Here is a 25,349-nt window from a genome sequence, read left to right on the forward strand (position 1 = left end):
TGGAATTTCAGACGATGTGCATGCAGTGAAATTTCACCGGAAGTAATTTTTTTGTTCGCGCTAAAAATAGATTCTGGGGAAATATGTAAGTGACGTTACTTTAGCGTACGCTCGGCGTCTGGCATCCATTATTATCGGTAAATCTTTTAAGAGTACCAATTCCATTCGCCACAACTCGTTTTAAACACGTTTAAAACTAAACGTTCGATTAAGGTAGTAACGGAAACAAAAGACAGGAACCGAATGAACCGTCCGGGTGATTACGATGTAGATTGGCCATCACCAAACCAAATATGACAAAAAGGACTGTGAAACAAACAGAACACATCGTTTAATGGACTTCCTAGATCTTGATTCCGTTTTAAAATATAAATATAAAATGCACGTGACTTTTAGTTGTTTCAGTAATAACTGCAATTTATCTTTCGGCTCTTTAGGCATAAGAATATTAATTTCCTTTAGTTAGCTTCGTGTTTACAAAAGTATTAAAGTTTTTTGTGTATACTGGTTAACATCTGATCCACTTAAGGGAAAATGGTCTTAGCAAGTTTGGGAAACAGTGATCCAGTGAAAACGAGACATGTGGAACACAGACCGGAATGACGTCCGCTCATGCTACTTCCGTAGTGCTATTAACGTTGCACCTCCTACTATTGTGTCGATCTCAAAGAGACATTTACTTGTTGACATGGCCGGCCGTGGTTGCCGATCGGTTCTAGGCGCTACAGCCTGGAACCGCGCTACCGCTACGGTCGCAGGTTCGAATCCTGCCTCGGGCATGGATGTGTGTGATATCTTAGGTTAGTTAGGTTTAAGTAGTTCTAAGTTCTAGGGGACTGATGACCTCAGAATTTAAATCCCATAGTGCTCAGAGCCATTTTGTTGACATGAGTACATAGGCCCATTACACTCACTAAAATGTTATATTCTGATCTCAGCCTCGGTATGAATTTAGTGAAGTACGAACGGTGATGTAATTCTTTAAATTTTTGTTCCTATTGTAGCGTATGGAAACTGAAATCGGTATGAGAGCTCATGTGTCCTGGGACGTTAATACTAATTACAAACACACGTAATATGCGAATTAGATTATATAAAAATGATCTCCGTCAGCTTACCCTAAGCAAAATCCATCTGAACCTTCCCTCCATTGGTACGCACCTTAAGTATATGTGATATTATGTAAGGGACTATCAAAACGTTTCCGTTTGATGACGTTGTTGTAGCGTACCGTATATGCAACGTAGCGCGACTTCAATGTGGGTATATAGGCACCGATGGTTAGGCAAGGGTTTTATGTGGAATTCGTGTCTTTCCGACGCGCGTGCGGTAAATGCGGAAAAGTGAACTATGGTGACTTTAGTCTCAATTGCGTCCAAACGGGACCAACGTGCTGTAATTCTTTTCTTGGGTGCCAAAGGACAAACACCGGTACACATTCATCCAAGAATGAGCAATGTGTATGGGTCAGCATACTACCATCGATGTCGAATGCTTTGAAAAGTTCGGTGCTCATCGCGATTCGACGCAAGACACCGTCCCCATATCGCAAACGTTGTAACGCAGAAGCCACGCCAACTCAAGTATGAAACACACGAGCACCCACGCCATGGTCCTGATTTCTTCCCATGCGATTACTCCGCCTTCGACCTCTTAAAAAAGGCCTTGAAGGGTCGACGATTCCTTTCGGACAAGAATGTGCAGCACGCAGTAACGGACTTCTTCAAGTAGCAGAACACTGTGTTCCACCAAACGGGTATCTTCAATCTGATGTGTCGGTGGGATGACTGCCTCAGTGCTCATGGCAATTTTTCCCGATTGACCTACCGATTACGGACTGCACGACATTCGAACGGAAAAATTTTAATCGCCCCTAATATCTTCCTGGTAGGTCCATATCACTATTTGGCTGTTGTTGCTTTTATCCTGCCAGTTATGACTCAGATAGCATTTTCCAATAACAGACATAGTTTGATTCAAATGGCTCTGAGCACTGTGGAACTTAAGATCTATGGTCATCAGTCCCCTAGAACTTAGAACTACTTAAACCTAACTAACCTAAGGACAGCACACAACACCCAGTCATCACGAGGCAGAGAAAATCCCTGACCCCGCTGGGAATCTAACGACGTAGTTTCACCAACAGAAACAACCACGCGAAAAACTGTATGTTGTTGGTTTGTTACCACTTTGGAAACTTTACCCTGTGAACATTCCTGAGGTGGTGAAAACATCTCACCTACAGTTTCATTCCGAATGCGAAACGTAACTATTATTTGAGAGAAAGTGAGAACCAGCATTGCATGCACAGCCATTGGGTGAATCACTACGCGGGTCAACAAACAATCTGAATAAGTTGCTTACGCGCTGATATACATGCGACGTCGCATCCATTACTTCGCGTGAAACGTCGCATTAGATCTTTACAGGCATATGAAAATGTCAGTAACAACAACAACAACAACAAAGTAGAGGTGAAGAAATAATGCAACGACGCTTTCTTTAATTTGATCATATAATAATAATTCGGTGTAGTTAAACGGTCTGGTGCAAGTCTCTCAATTGGACGCCACTTAGTGATTTGTATGTCCGTGTAACCTACATTCACCCTTTTATAGCTTAATTTTGCCGCGATCGAACATCGGCATGGGATGGTTAACATCGAGAACAGGCTTCGTTGCTAAGAAAATTTTACTCTGTTATCCAATACGAAAACGCGTCTCTTTACCACTATAATACCAAAGTTCATCAAATTTAACTGCAAAAATGTTGCTTTGAAAGGATAACAGTAGAGGTCACATTATTTCATTTATCGGCTATTTTGCACGTAACACACTTCCTAACAATGCCTAGATCCAGCCATGCTTGTGTTAATAGTTAAATGTACTCCACGTCTTTCGGGCTATAACTGTCCTCGGTAGCTTGTTTTATAGCTGTTCATATGGCAATATATTCAACCAACGGAAGCCACTGAAAAAGGCGACGATATTGTTTTGTCCACTAATTTCATTTATTACTACGCGCACCTTCTGCAAGTAAACCGTATCGTTGCCCGCTATTACTCCACCTATTGGCGTAATACTCCCAAGCTCATAGCTCAGCGTTTTAGCAAACTACTCAGATAATGCCAGAATGAAATTTCCGCTCTTGAGTGGAGTGTGCGCTGATAAGAAATTTTCTGGTAGATTAAAACTTTGTGCTGAACAGAACCTCGAAGACGGGACGCTTTTACATGAGCGCACATTATGTTGCAGATGAAAATTTCATTCTGGAAACATCCCCCAGGCTGTGACTAAGCCATGTCTCCATGCTATCCTTTCTTACAGGAGTGCTAGGCTTGCAAGTTTCACGGGGCTGTTTCTGTGAAGTCGGGAAGGTGGGAGAAGAGGTATGGCGGTACTATAGCTGTGAGGTCGACTCGTAAGTCGTCCTTGGGTAGCTCAGTCGGTGCAGCAGTTGCCCGCGATAGGTAAGAGTCCCGAGATCGAGTCTCGGTACGGGACACAGTTTTAATCTGCCAGGAGGTTCTATATTCAAATAATTGTGGTGCGACGCATCTATATGAAACAGTTCGGCACGAAATCTGAACAATGACTTCCGCATAACTGTGAGCGATCAGTAGCGCTTGGCATTGTTGAACAAAATAGCAAGATAATACGTCTGCTAGAAAAAGGCGTCCTCAGTTCAGAAAACCAGCGACGCGTAATGGGTACTATTTTCTACGGAATACTAGCAACAGTGATATCCTTACACCATAAGCGAGACCAGTAATCCTGTCGGGGAATGGAGACTTGCAGTTTAACGTGGAATCAGAGCCACGTCTCGTTCTTGGCGTTAGTGGTCCGAGCAAAATACGATCCCACCTTTTGATTTCCAGGCACACGCGTGAGCTTTACTCCACCAGACCCAAAACTGCATTTTTTCGATAAGCAGACGGCAAAGGAGATTACGAGGGATTAGTTTTATTTGTTTCTTATGCGTGATAACGCACTGAAACTACTAAACAGAGCCGGCCGAGGTGACCGAGCGGTTCTAGGCGCTATAGTCTGTAACCGCGTTACCGCTACGGTCGCAGGCTCGAATTCTGCCTTGGGTATGGATGTGTGTGTTGTCCTTAGGTTAGTTAGGTTTTAGTAGTTCTAAGTTCTTGGGGACTGATGACCTTAGAAGTTAAGCCCCACAGTGCTCAGAGACTATTTGAACCATTTTTGAACAAAACGGACTATACAGTCCGACAGAAGTCAAATAGTAAATCCTTCATTTTGTAGAACTTGGTTATTTTACTTTCCGTAATCAGCACCGTGCAAACAATATTCATACCTTTGCAACTAAAGATATACATGAACCGTTACGGATTTTAGCACAGCTTTTACATGTGTATTTATTTTTGCTTGTGCCCACAGAATGGGTGTGTGTGTCTGTGTGTGTGTGTGTGTGTGTGTGTGTGTGTGTGTGTGTGTGTGTGTGTGTGTGTGTGTGTGTGTGTGTGTGGTGGGTGGGTGCGTGGGCGGGTGATGGTGAGTGAGAGAAGAGAAGGGGGGAGAGAGAGATAGAGAGAGGGAACACACAACCGATGTGTACCGGTCAATTGATAACGATACTTACGCCATTGTGTGTTGTAATATTTTACCTTCCTGTAAAGCAAATACTAGAAACTTCACAGGAATTACATTACCTATAACAATATAACAAGAACTTCACAGGAGCTACATTACATGTAATAGTGTAGCGAAGAGACAGTAAGTTTTGTTAAAGGGATACAGAGTCAAATGTCATAACAAGACTCTTGGCCTTTAAGAGATGTACTATGTCTTCAGAATAAGTTTCTCAACATTAATGTCTCTAATCCTGTCCACCATCTCTGTAGCAGTGTCGGTTCTTTTCCGCGCACTGAATTACGAGCGGCGGCGTTCACGGTCCGGATTCATGCGATATTTCCTTTCAGAGTTTCCTCGAAAAGACTTCGTCGGTGAAATTTCAGGCGAGAAAACTGCGAGAGCAGCTGCAACGGACGAAAATATAAAAAAGTATGATTACGTTTAGCAGTGGCGCAGCGTTTTTGAAATACTCTCTGCCCCGTAAACGAGAAAGTTTTCCACTTGCGCATAAAAAGTGTGACAGGAGCGAGAGTGTTGCCAGAAAACGTACTTTGGTGCCTTCTTTCTATAGCGCGTAACATTGCATTAGCAGACCGCTCGCTATGCACGAAAACGCTGCAACTCCAAGTAACCAAAGCACAGAATGGGAAACGCAAGTAAAGCAGACACTTTTATGTTTATAGAAAGGGTACTAAACAGAATGTAACTCGGGATCCTAATGGCTTATAAATATTTCCTAATTAAAGTGGAACTATCAATTCGGAAGACGCTACTCCTCTAAGAATTGAGAGGGGAAATACGAAAAAACTGAAAACTGTGCTGTGAGTGTTCTCTTCGAAACAGCAATCGAACAATGTGGCTTGCAAGAAGTGTCTGTTATTTGAAAATATACCATAGCGATAAAATGAAAAAGGAGACATTCCCAGATGGAATAACTTCGAATGTTGAATAATAATTTATAAGTATTTTGCAGTCAAGTTCTCAGAAATATCATCATCACATCAGTTTATAACAGCAGCTTCCGTACAAGTGGTCAATGTTTCCGTTATCCTCTACCGCCACGCAGAAACCGGTTCTCATGACTTACTGAATGTTTGAGCCGCTTTTTCCATTTAATTATTCTCTTGGTCCATCCGTCCAAAGGAAATCTGTCGTAGTACCCGAACGACCTAGGCCGTTCTATTTCAGTTTTGCTTGAATATCGATTCCCATTCTCTGTTCTGTATCTTATGCGGTCCCATGAAACCATGTTTATTTAGATGTGCGCAATGTATTAAGTTATGTAAACACGACAGGAGAAAAATCTGTGACCGCTTTACGTATTCACATTTAAATTTCTCCTCATCTGTGTTACTAGAGACCTCCGAAATGCTTTCGCTCTTCGTCCAAAATAGTGTTTTTACTTTTGTCACAGTTGTCAACATAATTCTTTTATAAGTTTTTGGCACATATTAGACTCTAGACAACATCTTTGTTCCGTCTAAAATGCTTGTGACACTGTATGTGATATAATACGACAGAAAAAGAAGCCTGTGCCCGCTTTTACGTTTGTACAGTAGTCAAAATGCAGGGTGACAATTATTGACCTATATGAAAAACAAAAAAAAAAAAAAAACGTAATTAGTTTCAAACTACGGCATGCAAGCACTTCATTCAACATGTAAACGTCACTACACATATTCGGATTTAGGTTATGACATGTTCTATATGCTTTTCATGATTCGCGATGATGTGGCGCAGATGAATATCCAAAATTTGCATGACCCGCTGAAGTGTCGGAACATCGATGCTGTCGATGACCTCCTGAATGGCTGTTTTCAGCTCAGAAATGGTTTCGGGATTATAGTTGTACACCTTGTCCTTAATATAGCCCCACAAAAAGGAGATGCAAGTGTTCAGAGCCAGAGAACATGAAGGCCAATCGAGGCTCATGCCAGTGGCCTCTCGGCACCACAGAGCCAGATTGCGGTCCCCAAAGTGGTCTTCCAGGACATCAAACACTCTCCTGCTTCGATGGGCTGGAGCTCCGTGTTGCATGAACCACATCTTGTCAAAATCGACGACAGTATGGATAATGGGGATGAAATCATCTTTCAAAATCTTCACGTACCTTTCGGTAGTCACTGTGTCATCAAGGAATATCGCACCGATTATTTCTTGACTGTACATTGCACACCACACAGTCACCCGTTGAGTGTGAAGAGGCTTCTCGATAGCGAAATGAGGATTCTCAGTCCACCAAATGCGCCAGTTTTGCTTATTGACGAACCCATCCAAATGAAGGTGGACATAGTCGCTAAACCAAATCATCTATGCGCATACTAATTCCCATCATGCCCAGTTGCCAATCGTGCAATTTGAACGTCCTAACGCAAACCGTTCAGAACTTATGACGATTTTATTTGATTTAGTTGTCATCCTGTGAATGTTGCTCATTGCCGAAACTTTAGTATTGTACATTGTGATCCAAAAGTAAGTTATGTCGATATATTGATTTGTTTGAAATGTAATTATAAAGGAAGCAGTGCATGTTTCCACCGTGAGGGGACAATATGTGCTGGTTATGGCAATTTCTTAATATAGGAACAATCACTACCAATATTTTTGCAGGATCGAAGAAATTGTTTGCAGATTTTATTCAGTCTTCTCTTCCTACGGATAACTTTAATTTCCAAGGAAAATATTCTTATCTAAAAAAAGCACAACAGCATAACTTTCGGGGACGCCTTATCAACTGTTGTTGTTACGAATCAAAGCAAATTTCTGTTGATACTCAATAGTTGTACTTCATAACAGGATATTTTGATGTCTTGTGTTGTTTCGCAGATAAAGCCTCTTGCCATGCACTGATAACGGTGACCCCAGTCGTATCTCATGATAACCGCACGATGTTGCGTTAGCAGTTGTTGGGAGACCTGGAAGTCCAGTGTTTGTAATAATATTAGCAGTCCAGACAAAAGTGTGGCTTTCACCGTCCAAAGCGATGAATGTGGTGTGGGAACATCGCTCATAGATCTGATGATGGCAATTAGGAAGTGGAAATAGTTTCTACAAATCTCAATTACTTGTTTTCATCTAGTGTAAAAAATACTGTTCTTGCAACTTTAAAAACATTTTGAAGAGAGATAAATGGTTCTAATGGGTAACAATTAGAACATTCCAACGGCTCGAAATTCGACATGAATTTCATCAGTAAGTACGGCACTGGTATCCGTGACCATTGTATCCTGCACGTGTTTCCGGCAGAAATGTTATAGTTACCATCACTACAATCATTAAAAGTACTGATTAAATTTATGGAAAAGAAAAGGTCCTCTCTCTTGTATGTTCATCCTTTTTGCAGGAGGTCTCTAGGACGACGGACATTTATTATTGTGACAAAATAAAACACCTACAGCCGTCCTTATGATTTTATTTTATTTTGTTGCAACCAGTTTCAACGCTTCAATGCGTCCTCTTCAGGCTGTTGTTAATGCGGTACGGGTTGATATGATTCCATATCGGGTGGCGCAGGGGAACGGGAAATTTTGAATGTTACAGTTGGCAGCACTGTAGCGCCGGCAGATGTTCGAAACTTTGCACAATTGATGTAAACGCATTGCCATTTAGTAATCATCGAGAATTGGACTGGTGCGGAACGTGCAGTAGCTGTGAGAGCGTTTTACAAAAATGGTGATAGTGCGACTGCCGCGCAGAAAACATTTCGACAGCATTACTAGCTTCGACGTCATGGACGTGTCCCATCTGCGCATGCGATTACAACGTGGGTGCGTAATTTTGAAGAAACAGGATCTGGCTTGAAAAAGAAACCTCCAGGTGACATTCCAAATATACGTACCCCAGAGAACATTGCAGCTGCTAGAGCTGCAATCGAGAGAAGTCCTCGCCGCTCCGTTCGACAGCATGCGTCTTCGCTAGGGATTAAGCGACGAATCTTACAAAGAATACTGCGCGAAATAGACTTCCATCCCTATAAGTTGCAGATTGTGCAACACTTACATGAACGGGACCCAGCGTCACGTATGGAGTTTAGTAGCCAGGTATTGGCTAAAATCAACGAGGACCCGAATTTCCTTGGTAACTTATGGATACCAGACGAAGCCCATTTCCACCTGAACGGATTCGTCAACAAACAGAATTTTCGTTAATGGGCACAGGACAATTCTTGTGAGTTTCACCAGCGGCCACTACATAGCGCCAAGGTCACAATAAGGTGTGCTGTATCATGTCATGGTGTTATCGGCCCTTATTTTTTTGAAAGTGAGGATGGTAGTGCAGTGACAGTAACATCCGCTCGATATGTTGAAATGCTTCAAACATTCTTTACACCGAGACTGTACGAGCTTAATTTTAACGTCGAAAACATGTGGTTTCAGCAGGACGGAGCCACGTCACACACTGCTCTACAATCGATGGCAGCATTTCGTCAGTTGTTTGGAAGACGCATTATTTCACGTAGCGGTGACATTGCATGGCCTGCGAGATTCCCTGTCTTATTGTGTGCGACTTCTTCCTGTGGGGATATCTTAAAGGCAAGGTGTACCGTACACGTCCTGCAACAATCCATGAACTGAAGGAGAACATTGAAAACGAAATCACTGCCATCCCCCAAGATTTGCTACACCGCGCATTCCAGAGTTTTCATAACAGGCTGTTAGAGTGTGAATACCGAATGGGAGCACATCTTTCCGATGTCATCTTTAAAAAGTAAAGAGACACTTTTGGACATTTTGATTGTAAAGACATACTGAATAATGGCATACTGAATACATTCACTTTCGTTAATAAATTATTAGTTTTATGAATTTATTCATGGAAATGACGTTATTTCGAAATTTCCCGTTTCCCTGCGCCACCCTGTATATCACATCAGTTGGCAGCATTACTGGATACGCAGATAATCGGAAACTTACGTGTCAGCACTCCAGTTGATGGTTGGAGTGCTGACACGTACGTCTTACATTATCTGCGTGTCCGGTAATGCTGCCAACTGATGTGTTATATATGGGATCATATCAACCCCTATCGCATCCACAACAGCCTGAAAATGACGCATTGAAGCGTTGAAACTGGTTGCAACAAAATAAAATCATAAGGACGGTTGTAGGTGTTTTATTTTGTCACAATAGGTCCTTTCTTGTCTGCCGATGAGCGGTCATTTGATAGGACACATTCTGAGGGCTGGCCGTAGTGGCCGAGTGGTTCTAGGCGCTTCAGCCTGGAACCGCGTGACCACTACGGACGCAGGTTCGAATCCTGCCCCGGGCACGGAGGTGTGTGATGTCCTTAGGTTAGTTAGGTTTAAGTAGTTCTAAGTTCTAGGGGACTGATGACCTCAGATGTTAAGTCCCATAGTGCTCAGAGCAATTTGAACACATTCTGAGTCATGAATTGCCAATATGCCAATTTGATAATGAAAAATAGTGTTGGGGGTTAAAATTGCAGATGGGGATCGGGGCTTGACGACACTAAGCAGACTGAAATGGACGTAGGTTGCGGTAATTACGCAGGGATGAAAATGCTTTCAGAGGACAGGTTAACATGGTGAGCTGCAAGAAACCCATTTTCAGACTGAAAGCCACAACAGTAATAATGTCTGGACAGTGTTCTATATTTATCGCTGGTTTTAAATGTGATTTAGGCGTGGTTTGTTCTTTAATTAGAAAAAATCTCTTTGAGACAAGCCTTCGCTTCTTTGACGGATAATAGGTTGTAATGTCATTTGTGACAGAGTAAAACAGTACGGCGGAACTAGACCCGAACGCCTTCGTCGTCCAGTTCTCTTATCAACTTTTTTTAAGGCTTCCAACCTTCCGCCCACCATTTTCGCCTTCTCTGGTACCAGCTGAGCTGTAGGCACTTATGTATCCATCCCACTCAAAATTACGCATGCGAGTTATAGTCCCGGTGCGGCACAAATTTCCTTGTCGTCACTCGATTCTACAGATGATGGTTGTCCTCATTCGCAATTGCGAATTTATTTAATGCCGTCTGGGAACGTGGTACTGGGTTGTTTCGGCACTGTTATAGTTTGCAAAAAATAGCGGCCGACCGCGGGGAAGGCCCATTTAGGGTTCTGGAGAAACGTAGGAGCATGCGAAGTATTACTGATCATAGAATTATCTTGGAAGATAGGTAGAAGCAAGGCAGACCTACATTTATACTACGAATTTGTACGATTAGAGAACGTTTTGACAGTGTCGACCGGACAACACTCTTCGAAAATTTGAAGAAAGCATAGATAAAGCACAGGGAGCGAGAGTCATTTCCACTTTGAACAAAAACCAGACTGCAGTTACAAAAATGGAAGGACATGAAAGGGAAGCAGACAGGATTGCAACATGTCCCCGCTGCTATTCAATCTGTACATGGAGCCATCACTAATGGAAGCCAAGGCGGAATTTTCGAAAGGAATTAAAGATCAGAGAGAAGATACAAGACTTTGAGGTAATACATTAAGGGAAGGCAAATGAAGTAATGAACAGCGCCTTGAAAAGATATTTTAAGACAGGAGTAGTCTATCCTCTTATAACAACCGCCCAGTTTTGTGTCTCTGTTAGTAATAAAATTTTCAAACAGTCCTCTAGTTCCACTGTAATGCCGATTTATAAAGTATGAAATTAACTTAACTCTGTGAAATTTATAAACCAGAGTTACGACAAGGTAATGTACTCGTACATAATAACAATGACTTACCAGATACTTTATGTCAATCTTAAGCTAAGTTTGTCACAATAAATCTTTATAAAACATTTTACTATAGTTAAATTCATCTATCTTCTTTATACTTTGCATACATAGAAATATAAGTCTAATGAAATAACATTTAGGTAAGTGAATTATTAACGACACCCCTGAGGCTGATACAGCGAAACTAAATAATGGATAGCGGCATCAATTTTTGATAAAAGCGCTGTGGAGTGTGTGAGAGAGACGAGCCGCGAGCCCTAGTATTACTAGGCTCGCGGCGGGCTATAATCAAGTTTTTGCAGAGTCATTTCCGGCGCTCTTATCAATGGGCGCCCAGTCGTCCACATCTGCTGCGTGCGCCAGGACTGATGCTATATAAGGAGCACACTGTCCTGTCTAGCGCATTCACTCTTGTGTGAGTGAATAGCCACTGAGGCACTGCTTCTTACAATGGTTCGTCTTTTAGAGATATTCAGGCTGTTAATTTCGTTGGCTGTAATATGATTAACAGCACTAAAACCTGACCCCACAAGATACAAGGTAAAGACAGTTACTGATAAATATAATATCATTTTCCATATATTTGGATATAAGACAGAAATGTTTTTATTTTTCCATAGGTTTTCGTATCCACCACTATTGAATTTATGTTTAATTTCTTCATCATATCCAGTTTGTCACAGATCTTTTTGCAAGATGTATCAGTCTCTTCAGTACTGTAGTAAAGGAATTTTTCATTCGGCCATAAACAATTTCAAAATATCTTCAAATCTTCCTTCCGTGTCCAGTTTAAATTCGTTGAGGTGACTACTGAACCTGACAATACGTTCTGCAGTTGCATCATTTATTACAGATGATAATTGAGGAAAGTGATAAGATTCTCTCTTCCATAGATTATAAGGAAGTAGTTGAAATTTGTCAACAAATAATGACAGTACTTTGGCAAGATATGAGCTTCATTTGCTCCTTCAACTTGAAGATCGACACATTATATCTCTTGAAAATATCTGCCAAATAAAAGAGTAGTTCTCGACTGTTTCTAACTGCTGACGTAGATTGGTCACATTAATACTTTCATGAAATTATGTAACACTATCATACAAGGCTACAAAACGAGCCAAAAATGTACCCTATGACAGACATAGAACTTCTTTGTGCATAATTAATCTAATAAAATCTCCTTTTATGTCCTGGAGAAGTTTACAGACTATTCTATAATTTTTGCAGCTCAAATTGTTATATCTAATGATGAATACTTAGAGGTTATCTGCAAAATGTTGTCTCTGCACAACACAATGAACACACCAAACATTTTACACTTGTTGCTTGAAATAACAAACAAACCTGCGATAGCGACGTATCATCAATGGAGCTCTATCACTACCGTACACAGCAGCATTAGTTAAACAAATATTAATTTTTATACAGCACGATTTCACAGTATTAGATATAGATAATCCAGTTATGTCTGTATTTAGATTCAACATGAACATTTCTTCTCTTAAAGTTTAGTTTTCACTCAAATAAATGTGTCACCAATACAGCATAATCATCTGCAATGGCAGACTCGTACAGTTGCATAGGAAATTAAAAGTTTTGAAGAATACTTAGAAGGGTTTTACAACATAAACTGCCATTTCTTCAGTTTGTTACTTGACTGTGCTATTGTTTAGCGGCAACGTTTCTTAAATTTCAAGTGCATCATGATGCATTCCCGTTGAGATAAAATTCTGTTATAGCTGTTGTTATTAGTTTGTCTAATATAGACCCACCTTTACCATTAATTGTGGAATATGAGCAGTGACAATTATCCATCTTTGTTCACTATATGTTGTTTCTTAAATTGTGTAACAATTGTCTAACTATTTTGACTTTTTTATATATTTCCAAAAAATATTCAGTGGGCTTGTCATAATGCGATGCTTTTAGAAAAATGTTTCGCAATGATCTTGGCTTCATTGCCTTGCTGGATCATGTTTTATGACACAATAAACACTATGGATGTTGTTTAATTACAAGAGGTTCTGCGAAATCCATATTCATAGCCACAAACGTATTTCTGTCTTTGAGACTTGGGCCCACAATAATTCACAATATTTTGCTTGAAACTGTAGTCGTTGGATCATTCTCATAAATCTATCTGCGTACAGACCAGTGCGACCGCAAAAAAAGAAAAAATAAATAAAAAGGCCGTGCCATATATATGTTGCATGCACCCACGCGTCGTGAATTATTATGTTTGGGGTGGGGGCTGTACCGGCTTGTTTGTCACAAGTGGTTGATGTGGTGGAGACGTGCGAGCTATTCTGGGACGCCATTTTTTTCTGTCGTACCATAGCACTATGTAGGTTCACTTACGTCACATGAACTAAACTTATTCACGGAGGATACAGATGCAGTTTTTCTGAAATTTAAATTGTCACTGGGAATTCTATAAAAAGCTAGTGAAAATATTTTTAAAATCCCTACCGTCTACCATCCACCATGAAAGCTGGATTGCCTGCTTGTAGGCGGCAGGGACGAGATTCACTACCACACATATTATCAACAGGCTCAGGAATTTCTATCGAGTTTGTCAAAGGAAGAGAATGAATGTTATTACTCCTCGTTTCATTCGCAACAATTTAAGATGTTGACTAACTACAACTCCGAAATCGCCACATCCGCGTAACGTGCCCTCCTCGTTCGTCGAGTTATTTGTAACGCTTGGATCCGGGTGAGGGGTGCGAGATGGGGGGCAGCGCACATCGCCAGCTATGTCTCCCGAACAGGGAGACACGTTATTTCACATACAATAGCTTATTTACTCACTATCACTCGTCATAACAAAACTACTGATATGAGTAGCCACGGCTAACACCTAGTCTAATATACACTGAGGTGACAAAAGTCATAGGATAGCGACATGCAGATATAAAAATAGTGGTAGTATTACTTACACAAGGTATAAAAGACATCACATTAGTGGAAGTGTCATTTGTACTCATGTGATTCATGTGAAAACGTTTCAGACGTGTTAATGGAGGCACGAAGGGGACTTTGAACGCGAAATGGTTGTTGGAGCTAGACGCGTGGGACATTCCATTTCGGAAATCGTTACGGGATTCAATACTTCAAGGTCCACAGTATAAATAGTGTGCTGAGGATATTTAATTTCAGTCATTACACCGACACGCAAGTCGCCCAATGTGGCGGCACCGGCAATAAGACTTGCACCCGGCGGCCGAACTTTCCCGGACGGGGCCTTCCGGCCTACAATGCCACATCATTTCATGTATATATATATATATATATATATATATATATATATATATATATATATATATATATATTAACCTCTCACCACTGACATCGCCGAGGCCTTCAGCCTTCATTTAACGACCGAGTGCAGCGACGTTCAATAATGGTTCAAAGGGCTCTAAGCATTATGGGACTTAACATCGGAGGTCATCAGTCCACTACTTATACCTAACTAACCTAAAGACATCATATACGTCCATGCCCGAGGCAGGATTCGAATCTGTGACCGAACCAACTGCGCGGTTCCGGACTGAAGCGCCTAGAACCGTTCGGTCACAACGCCCGGCGCAGCGACGTTCGCGTCAACTTCTCACTGGTAACAGACAAGCAACACTGTGTGAAATAACCGCTTAAATCTGTATGGGACGTACGGCAGACATATCCGTTAGGACAGTGTCGCGAAGTCTGGAGTTAATGTGCTACGACAGCAGACGACTGACGCGAGTACCTTGTCCAACAGGATGACATCGCCTGCACAGCATCTCCTGGGCTCGTAACCATATCGTTCGGACTCTATGCGACTGGAAAACTGAGTCCACATAAGACCCGATTTCGGTTGGTAAGAGCTGATGATAGGGTTAGAGTGTGGCACAGACCCCACGAGATCGCGAACCTGTCAATAAGGCACTGTACAAGCTGGTGATAGCTCCATAATAGTGTGGACTGTGTTTGCGTCAAATGTACTGTGTCCTCTGGTTTAACTGAACCGATTGTTGACTGGAAAAGGTTATGTTTGGCTACTTGGAGTCCATTTGCAGCTATTCATGGACTTCGTATTCCCAAACAATGATGATATTTTTATGGATGACGGGCCACAGTTGTTTGCGATTTGTTCGAAGAAAGTTCTGGGCAATTCGAGCGAATGATCTGGCCATACATCGAGCATTTGGACGTAGCTGACAGGCCAGTTCGTGCACAAAATCGTGCACCGACAACATTTTCACAATCATGAAATGTTATTGAGGCAGCATGGCTCAATATTTCCGCAGGGGACTTCAAACGACTTTTTGAGTCCACTATGCCTGGGAAAAGGAAGTCCGACACGATATTAGAAGGTATCCTATGACTTTTGTCACCTTAGTAAACTTAAATATTAGGAAAACATTTCTGAAGGTATCTCTCTGGAGTGTAGCCTTGTATGGAAGCGTCAAGTAGACGATAACAAAAAAAAAGAATTCTGAAAATTGAATGCATAGATAAAATAACGAGTAAGGCGATTCTGAATTTAACTGCAGAGAAAGGAAATTAGTGGTGCAACTTGACTAAGAGGACGGATTTGTTGTCAGGACATATGCGGTGGCAACAAGCGTTGTCCATTTCGTAATGGAGGGGTGTTTGGGTGGAGGAAGGGGGTCGGCGGGAAGAGGAAATGAAGAGAGTTGCACAGGATAGAAGAGCGTAAAGACCTTCTTTAAACAAACCAGGCATCAGACTAAAGATAATGACAAGGACGTTGTGTAGTAGTAACACATTACGCTGATAAAGGCAGTGCGTTATAGGAGCATATTATCTGCAGGGACTGGGGGGAGGGGGGGGGAGGGAGGTTGGAAAGGGGTTGGAAAGGCGAAGGGTTGCAGGAATATGTCCAAGGGGATGTTCTGCTTTATGAAAACGCCTCATAACATTCTGTATGTGAGATATTCATAGGTTCTTGACCTTCGAAAAAAATGGTTCAAATGGCTCTGAGCACTATGGGACTTAACAGCTGAGGTCATCAGTCCCCTAGATCTTAGAACTACTTAAACCTAACTAACCTAAGGACATCACACACCTCAATGCCCGAGGCAGGATTAGAACCTGCTACCGTAGCGATCGCTGGGTTCCAGACTGAAGCGCCTAGAACCGCTCGGCCACACTGGCCATCACTTGATCTTCGGCCTATCAAATTGCATCTAATCCGATGTATTCTCCTGCAGAGGTACTCAGAGACTTCTTCCGCATCCCTCGGCTGAAGAAATCCTTTCGTGGCTGGTATTTTTAAAATGGCACGAGTTTCTTTTCAAGGTGGAATATGTCCTGACCAGCAAAAGCGTCGTTTCGTAACTGGTACTTACAGAATGACGCGAGTTGCTTTCCAAGGTGAAACGTGTCCTGACCAGTAAAAGTGTACATTTGCACAACCAGAGGCTCCACCAAGTCGTCCATCGTAAGGAAAAATGTGTAGCATTGAATGATGAGCGTGTAGAGACCACTACTGAGTTTTGTAGTGGCAGCTCCATTATTTTAGGGATATGTGAACACAAAATAAGCAGTCTCGCATATGCGGATGGCTTAGTTGTGATGGCAGATTCGATTGAACGTTTGCAAAGTAATATTTCAGAGCTAGATAAGAAATGTAAGGACTATAGTATGAAGATTAGCATCTCCAAAACGAAAGTAATGTCAGTGGGAAAGAGATATAAACGGATTGAGTGCCAAATAGGAGGAACAAAGTTAGAACAGGTGGACGGTTTCAAGTACTTAGGATGCATATTCTCACAGGATGGCAACATAGTGAAAGAACTGGAAGCGAGGTGTAGCAAAGCTAATGCAGTGAGCGCTCAGCTACGATCTACTCTCTTCTGCAAGAAGGAAGTCAGTTCCAAGACTAAGTTATCTGTGCACTGTTCAATCTTTCGACCAACTTTGTTGTATGGGAGCGAAAACTGGGTGGATTCAGGTTAAATGGCTCTGAGCACTATGGGACTTAATATCTGTGGTCATCAGTCCCCTAGAACTTAGTATTAGTTAAACCTAACTAACCTAAGGACATCACACACATCCATGCCCAAGGCAGGATTCGAACCTGCGACCGTAACAGTAGCGCGGTTCCGGACTGAGCGCCTAGAACCGCTAGACCACCGAGGCCGGCTGGATTCAGGTTACCTTATCAATAAGGTTGAGATTACGGATATGAAAGTAGCTAGGATGATTGCAGGTACTAGTAGATGGGAACAATGGCAGGAGGGTGTCCACAATGAGGAAATCAAAGAAAAACTGGGAATGAACTCTTACAGGGTGTTACAAAATGGTACGGCCAAAATTTCAGGAAACATTCGTCACACACAAAGAAAGAAAATATGTTATGTGGACATGTGTCCGCAAACGCTTACTTTCCATGTTAGAGCTCATTTTATTACTTCTCTTCAAATCACATTAATCATGGAATGGAAACACACAGCAACAGAACGTACCAGCGTGACTTCAAACACTTTGTTACAAGAAATGTTCAAAATGTCCGCCGTTAGCGAGGATACATGCATCCACCCTCCGTCGCATGGAATCCCAGATGCGCTGATGCAGCCCTGGAGAATGGCGTATTGTCTCACAGCCGTCCACAATACGAACACGAAGAGTCTCTACATTTGGTACCGGGGTTGCCTAGACAAGAGCTTTCAAATGTCCCCATAAATGAAAGTCAAGAGGGTTGAGGTCAAGAGAGCGTGGAGGCCATGGAATTGGTCCGCCTCTACCAATCGATCGGTCACCGAATCTGTTGTTGAGAAGCGTACGAACACGTCGACTGAAATGTGCAGGAGCTCCATCGTACATGAACCACATGTTGTGTCGTACTTGTAAAGGCACATGTTCTAGCAGCACAGGTAGAGTATCCCGTATGAAATCATGATAACGTGCTCCATTGAGCTTAGGTGGAAGAACATGGGGCCCAATCAAGACATCACCAACAATGCCTGCCCAAACGTTCACAGAAAATCTGTTTTGATGACGTGATTGCACAATTGCGTGCGGATTCTCGTCAGCCCACACATGTTGATTGTGAAAATTTACAATTTGATCACGTTGGAATGAAGCCTCATCCGTAAAGAGAACATTTGCAGTGAAATGAGGATTGACACATTGTTGGATGAACCATCCGCAGAAGTGTACCCGTGGAGGCCAATCAGCTGCTGATAGTGCCTGCACACCCTGTACATGGTACGGAAACTACTGGTTCTCCCGTAGCACTCTCCATACAGTGACGTGGTCAACTTTACAAAGTTACCTTGTACAGCAGCAACTTCTCTGACGCTGACATTAGGGTTATCGTCAACTGCACGAAGAATTGCCTCGTCCATTGCCGGTGTCCTCGTCGTTCTAGGTCTTCCCCAGTCGCGAGTCATAGGCTGGAATGTTCAGTGCTCCCTAAGACGCCGATCAATTGCTTCGAACGTCTTCCTGTCGGGACACCTTCGTTCTGGAAATCTGTCTCGATACAAACGTACCGAGCCACGGCTATTGCCCCGTGCTCCCATACATCAAATGGGCATCTGCCAACTCCGCATTTGTAAACATTGCACAGAGTGCAAAACCACGTTCGTGATGAACACTAACCTGTTGATGCTACGTACTGATGTGCTTGATGCTAGTACTGTAGAGCAATGAGTCGCATGTCAACACAAGCACCGAAGTCAACATTACCTTCCTTCAATTGAGCCAACTGACGGTGAATCGAGGAAGTACAGTACATACTGACGACACTAAAATGAGCTCTACATGGAAATTAAGCGTTTCCAGACACATGTCCACATAACATCTTTTCTTTATTCGTGTGTGAGGAATGTTTCCTAAAAATTTGGCAGTACCTTTTTTTAACACCCTGTATAGATGTAGCAGTCAGGGCGAACAGGCTTAGATGGTGGGGCGAGGTTACCCAAGAGACTCATGGGTTCAGCAGTAGAGGGTTGGAGGAGTCGGGATAGACCAAGGAGAAGGTACCTGGATTCCGTTAAGAATGAGTTTGAAGTAATAGGCTTAACATCAGAAAAGGCACCAATGTTAGCACTGAATAGGGGATCATGGAGGAATTTTATAAGGGGGACTATGCTCCAGACTGAACACTGAAAGGCATAATCAGTCTTAAATGATGATGATGATGGTGATGATGATAATTTTAAAAAAATATGTATACCAGCTATAATCTAATTAGGCCGTACACGAATGGGCGTGAGTGTCCAACCTCCGAGGAATATCCTGATCTCTGGAGGTACGCTGGGTGTGACGTCACGCGGTTGATAGACGCTCGGGTTCGGCAGCGAGGCGAGGCGTGGTGACCGCGTCAGAGGGCCGACCGCCGGCTGCTGGCTGTTTACTGTGGGAGCGCGCCGAGGCCACAGCCACAGGAAGGGCTCGTTACGTGGCGGCCCGCCGCCTCTGCCCTGCTTTGGCCGGAGCTGCCCTGCTGGGCCACAGTCGCTCGCCGCGCGCGCCCCGCTCCGGACGCCGCCGACGCTGCCCTAACCTCCAAGTCGCCGACGTCGACGGCGCCAGTCGCCGCTAACACGCGCATTCCTGCAAGTCTCACTCATACCGTAAGGCATCCTCGTCGGCATCTCGTACCTCACTGGATCCTCCTGCAACGATGTGCGCGTTGTTGCACCTGACTCGGTGACAGTGTGTGTTGTTGCAAGTTCGTGAAAAAGTTGAGTGTCGGTGATTTGTGTAGTGTTCTCTCACACCTTCAGAGCTCGTGACTTGTCCAGTATACTACGCCACGTGCCAGGAGAGTCGAATGGGACAACAGCGAGTGACTCCGGCTGGTCCTTTCAGAAACGCGCTGACGTCACCGCACTCGCAGCCAATCGCCCGCATCCTACACCCAATGGCGGCGACCGTCGTTTGTGTGTCACAGGAGGCCCCGTTCTGGGAGCCACTGGTTCAGGTTTGGTCGTCCGCTCGCAGGTGCTTCTCGACGGCGCTCTCAAAACGGCGAGTACATCACAGCATGCTTGCTGTTTATTCCTATTTCGCATACAGTGAAGGATTTCTTCCAGTCCAGATATAGCGATAAAAGTAATATAGTTCCTGAATGGGGCTGCGATCACTGTGGATGTTTTGTGTACAAAGCCGTCTGGATTGCTTAATGTATTTTTTTCATCAAGTCAACGCCTTGCGTAGGCCCTGGTTTTATTGATTTCGACACTGAACGTCATTTCACAAGTTTGGTCTGATGATGGGAGTAACAGAAGCGGCTTTATAAACAAAGAAATATATTAAGCGATCTTGATTCCTTTTGTTTAGGCAAAAAATTCAGAATTTAGCATGCCCTTCGGCGGAGTCATTAACCGACTCTTACTCCTTAATTATCCTTTTAGCGTCTAAATATGAAGTGCTGCTCGTCCACGTCGAAGTGCATTCTCAAATAAAACTAGTGTCCCTAATCTTCAGGCAAGAGAATAGATATCCGTTCTTGTTTGACACGAAACCGGCCAACTTTTTCTCTGTAATGAAGGTTGAGTTAGAAGGGCCATATTAACTATTTAAAACCAGTAATAAGTGGTAATCAAAAAGTAATAACCTTATCATATAATCGTCCATCCAATTCTCCACAAAAATGAATATATCCCTTTTTCAGTTTGTAAATTGTCTCTGTCCGAACTTGCTACATTTTTGTTTTGGTTTGTTCGTCTATTTCATCATCAAAAAGCGATAACAGAGACAACTGTTCCGTTAAATACAACAAATGGGTACTTAATTTCCTTATAGCTGAAATCGTGGAATCTATCCTTTCAGATGATTTCAAATCGTTTAAGAAGCAGAGATCCAGATTAGGAGTTTTCGCAGCACCACTGTACTGAAGTCATTGCTTGACATAAACAGTTACAATGAAATAAAAAAAAAGATACTTCTTAATGAATTCTTATTTTCAACTAATAATTCCAGTTGTGATCTTAGCAGAAATACGTTTATGCAATAAATTGATCTTGCCATTATCCTTGCTTGATTCATTGCTACAAGAGGCTATATCTTCAGGTTTTCTCCAAAGTCTCTTTCCAAAGATATTGCACAGATCTCGGTTATCACCTTCACTGTGAATTTATTTAATTCATTTTCGCAAAAGTCTAACATCTGCTTAATTTCTGACTCATTAAAAAACAAATCCACAATCTTTTTGTCAGTTTCAAAATTAGTGACGCTGACACTTTTCCAGCTTTCTCTCAAATGGTTAAAAACTGGTCAGTCAGGACTGCTTGTTACACCATAATCTTTAGATTTAAATACACTTTTTAAGATAAGTACATATGTGAGATGATGGTGTGGGAAATACAACTCCCTTGGCGATTTGTGTGCAAGTAAGACGCATTCCCCTTTAAGACGACCAGTGTGAGGCAATTGAGTCGCTGCAGAGAATTTGTACATTTTCTTCAGTAACCCAATACGTTGATGCTTTCGAAACAGCGTTCGTGTGCTCTTTACCAGAACCATTCTGTACGTTTGGAAAGTCAAAGAGCTGTTCACTGTCCCCAAAAATAACAGCGCTTGGAGGCTTTTCTTCTTTTGGCTCCCTGACATTCAATGCTGTCAACAGTTCTACCATCCCAATGAACAGTAAGAAGTGCAGGAATGTCATTCTTAAAACCTGATTTTATTATTTCAGGTAGTTCTCTTCTCTTTTTTTCTCTCTGATTCTGTGAAGATAACAATTACTAATTCAGATCTCTTCAGTATTGTTAGCAAGTGCCTCTGCTGCTAACTGAAGAATGTATTCACAGTCTCAAATATATGATTATTTGTAATTGTAAATTTCACATCACAGCCTGATTTTGACGTGTTTATCTTTTCGTTATTAGTCATATTTATTACGATACTTCAACTGCCCGTTTTTCGAAGAATTTGCAGTGAATTAAGAGTACGAATTGCGAATCCTAATCTGAGGTAAACATAATTAGGCAGCCTGAAATTGTCTTCATATTTCGAAATGTGTCACAGAGAGCTGAATCCTACGTTGAAGGATGGACTGAAAAAAACTGATTCGCCCGGCATTCAATCCCACAACCTTTCGGTTTCCAGCCACACGATCTACCGGTATATCACCACAACACACGCGAGTTTGCTCCATCTTACTGCTTTCTAGAGGCGTTGCTGCTCTCTCTAGTCATTGCAGAAACCTACCACGTGAATCAGTGTATCAACCGGGTTAGTAGAAACTGGATCAAAATCCCTACAGCAGTTCCTGAGATAAGTCTTCGTATACAGACCGATGTGAGCTTGCGACTTCAATTTACTAGGGAGGATCGCAAAGTAACGCACAACCTTTTTTACTCCCCTGTTACTGCAGCTGGAATTTTGAAATTGCACGACGATGTAGTTTGAAGTTAGCGCAACACAGGGCATTTGTTTTCATGTGCAGGTCTAGCGAGAGAAGACTGAGCTGTGAAACAAGCATGTGCGCATGTTACTGTCATCAACTTGTGAATAGCAGCGAAATGCAGCTCGATATTTATTGTCCAAAGGGCATAAAACGAGTAAAATTCACAGAGACATGCACAGCGGGTATGGAGACGACTGTATGGACTGCAGCAATGTCTGCAGGTAAAGTGCATTCTTCCAACAGGACCATGTGAACCTTAATAATTCGTCACGCTGCCGGCGGCTGGTAACTGCTGCCACCCCGCAGAATGTCGAAGCATTTGATGCAGCACTTTTGAACTACCGGCGCGTGCAGCTGCAATCCTTATTGCAGCAGTACAATATTTTCTATAGTGCGATGTACGATATTGCTCTTGATACGTTGGAATTTCGTAAAGTTGGTGTTCGCTGGGTGCCAAAGAAGTTAACAGACAACCACAAGGGTCAGCGTATGATTACAAGCTTGGATCACTTAATGCGTTACAGCGCAAATGGGCACGACTTCCTGAAAAGAATGGTCACTGGTGATGAGTCTTGAGCGTACATGCTGTTTCCCCAGAACGAAAAAACTTCAGAATGACTCAATATACAAGGAAAGTGCTTGTTACAGTGTTCTGGGATACGCATGGTGTGTTTCTGGTGGACTTTTCGGAACACTGTACCACTGTTATGTTGCAGCCTACATTAAAATTCTGATTAGGTTGAGTCGTGCTCTTCGTGACACACGCCACAACATTAATGCTAACGGTATCAAAGTTGTTCATGACAACTTCCCCCCCCCCTGCCCCCCCCCCCTCGCCGCACCCACAGTTTGCTGCTCCTGTTCGTGAGAAAGTCGCCAAATTTGGGCGAGAGATTCTCCAGCATCCACCATACAGTCCGGACCTTACACAGCCGGACTTTCATCTATTTGGTCCCATGAAGAAATTCTTGGTAGGCCAACGCTTTCTTAGAGATGTATAAGTGAAATAGTGAAATCAGCAGTCCGCAGATGGCTATGGCTATACTCCAACCAAACGGACTTCTACCAACAGGGCATATTGAAACTGGTACCACGTTGGGGGAAATGTGTAAATAACGTCAGTGACTATGTACAAAACTAGATACAAGATGTAAGTTCATTTGTGATTTTTGTTATTTTTTACCTATTAAACATTTTTGTAATGATACTGTTGTGTATTACTTTACGATCTTCCCTCGTATCACTGGAGCAAGTGATCCGCTACTCACTTGCATTATCTCTGCTGTGATGTAGGATTAATTTTCGACAATAAAATACAACGCAGTCTCTAGAACAAGTAGAAATTTGCAAAAAGCCGAAAAAGGGGCACAGATGAAGTTTTACAAAGTTATGACATTAGCTGCTACGCTTTATACATCTAAAAGCCGGGCTCCGGAGGAAAAGGATAAAAGCAGGACCGAGTTTGAGGAAATGAGATTTTTGAGTAGTGTTAATGCACCAGAGAATATCACTTCAGAAATCAAGATTTTAGAAATTAATTACAAGTTCACTGAATCCACAAGCAAATGGATCTCAGCAGAGATATGTAGATAGACTGCTTGAAAATATACTTTCAGTGCACATGCTTCACTATGAACCTATAAGGACAACACATAAGGGAAAAGCCGGCCGCGGTGGTCTAGCGGTTCTGGCGCTGCAGTCCGGAACCGCGGGACTGCTACGGTCGCAGGTTCGAATCCTGCCTCGGGCATGGGTGTGTGTGATGTCCTTAGGTTAGTTAGGTTTAAGTAGTTCTAAGTCCTAGGGGACTTATGACCTAAGATGTTGAGTCCCATAGTGCTCAGAGCCATTTGAACCATAAGGGAAAAGCTCGGAAGCAATGTCTGGATTTTTATGAACGGAACAGCTGTTATCACCTAATCCACGAAGGGTGAAGAAAAAAAGAATATGAATAAAATGACTTCATACAGTCTATTTTCCCTGCTGGAAATGATAACGCAAACTTTTGGTCATTCCTCGTTCATTCGAGTAGAATATAAGTCTTTAACTGAGGGTGCCTTTCTGTATGGGACCTTAAGTCGACGGAACAGTGATACTGCATTCGATTTAACCACTGCTGAATTTCCCTGCCTATTATAGGTAATTAACAGACAAATTAAGTCCCTTTCTGACTGTTAAATGAAAGAGAACTCTTGTTTTGGAGTCGATGGAAGATAGTTCTGTATCTTTCGCGCCGGCCGGGGTGGCGGAGCGGTTCTAGGCACTACACTCTGGAACCGCGCGACCGCTACGGTCGCAGGTTTGAATCCTGCCTCGGGCATGGGTGTGTGTAATGTCCTTAGGTTAGTTAGGTTTAAGTAGTTCCAAGTTCTAGCAGATTGATGACCTCAGAAGTTAAGTCCCATAGTGCTCAGAGCCATTTGAACCATTTTTTGTATCTTTCGCAAGTAACATTTATCCAGTGACACATTCTTCGTCTTGGATGCGGGATTTTTTAGCATGTTAGTTCATCAATTAGTCCGACATAAAGATATTAGATGTTTCGTACTGTCGATAAATAACTACTTTTATATTTGTGTTTTTGCGTGTCTTTGTGACGTTGGGCAATGAACGAATCATTGCTACAAAAGGCTCATAAGAAGTTCCAAGTAACAGCTTTTACGACGGTGATTGTGTATTGAGTCGGGGACCTA

At 42.5% G+C, this 25,349-nt stretch overlaps 1 protein-coding gene across 2 annotated transcripts in view; it reads left to right on the plus strand.

Moving 5' to 3' along the window:
• The first annotated feature begins 19,745 nt into the window (after positions 1-19,745).
• LOC126475466 (slit homolog 2 protein) overlaps positions 19,746-25,349 on the plus strand; it is a 643,465-nt gene continuing 637,861 nt past the window's right edge. The window contains exon 1 of one of the 2 annotated variants that reach the window (XM_050103348.1): positions 19,746-20,273. In XM_050103348.1, the coding sequence (XP_049959305.1) occupies positions 20,077-20,273 (197 nt within the window). In that variant the 5' untranslated portion in view covers positions 19,746-20,076. The remainder of the gene's footprint in view (positions 20,274-25,349) is intronic. The other variant, XM_050103349.1, reaches the window with a different exon arrangement.

This window comes from Schistocerca serialis, chromosome 4 (assembly GCF_023864345.2).
Source record: "Schistocerca serialis cubense isolate TAMUIC-IGC-003099 chromosome 4, iqSchSeri2.2, whole genome shotgun sequence".
In the NCBI taxonomy this organism is placed as follows: Eukaryota; Metazoa; Arthropoda; class Insecta; order Orthoptera; family Acrididae; genus Schistocerca; species Schistocerca serialis.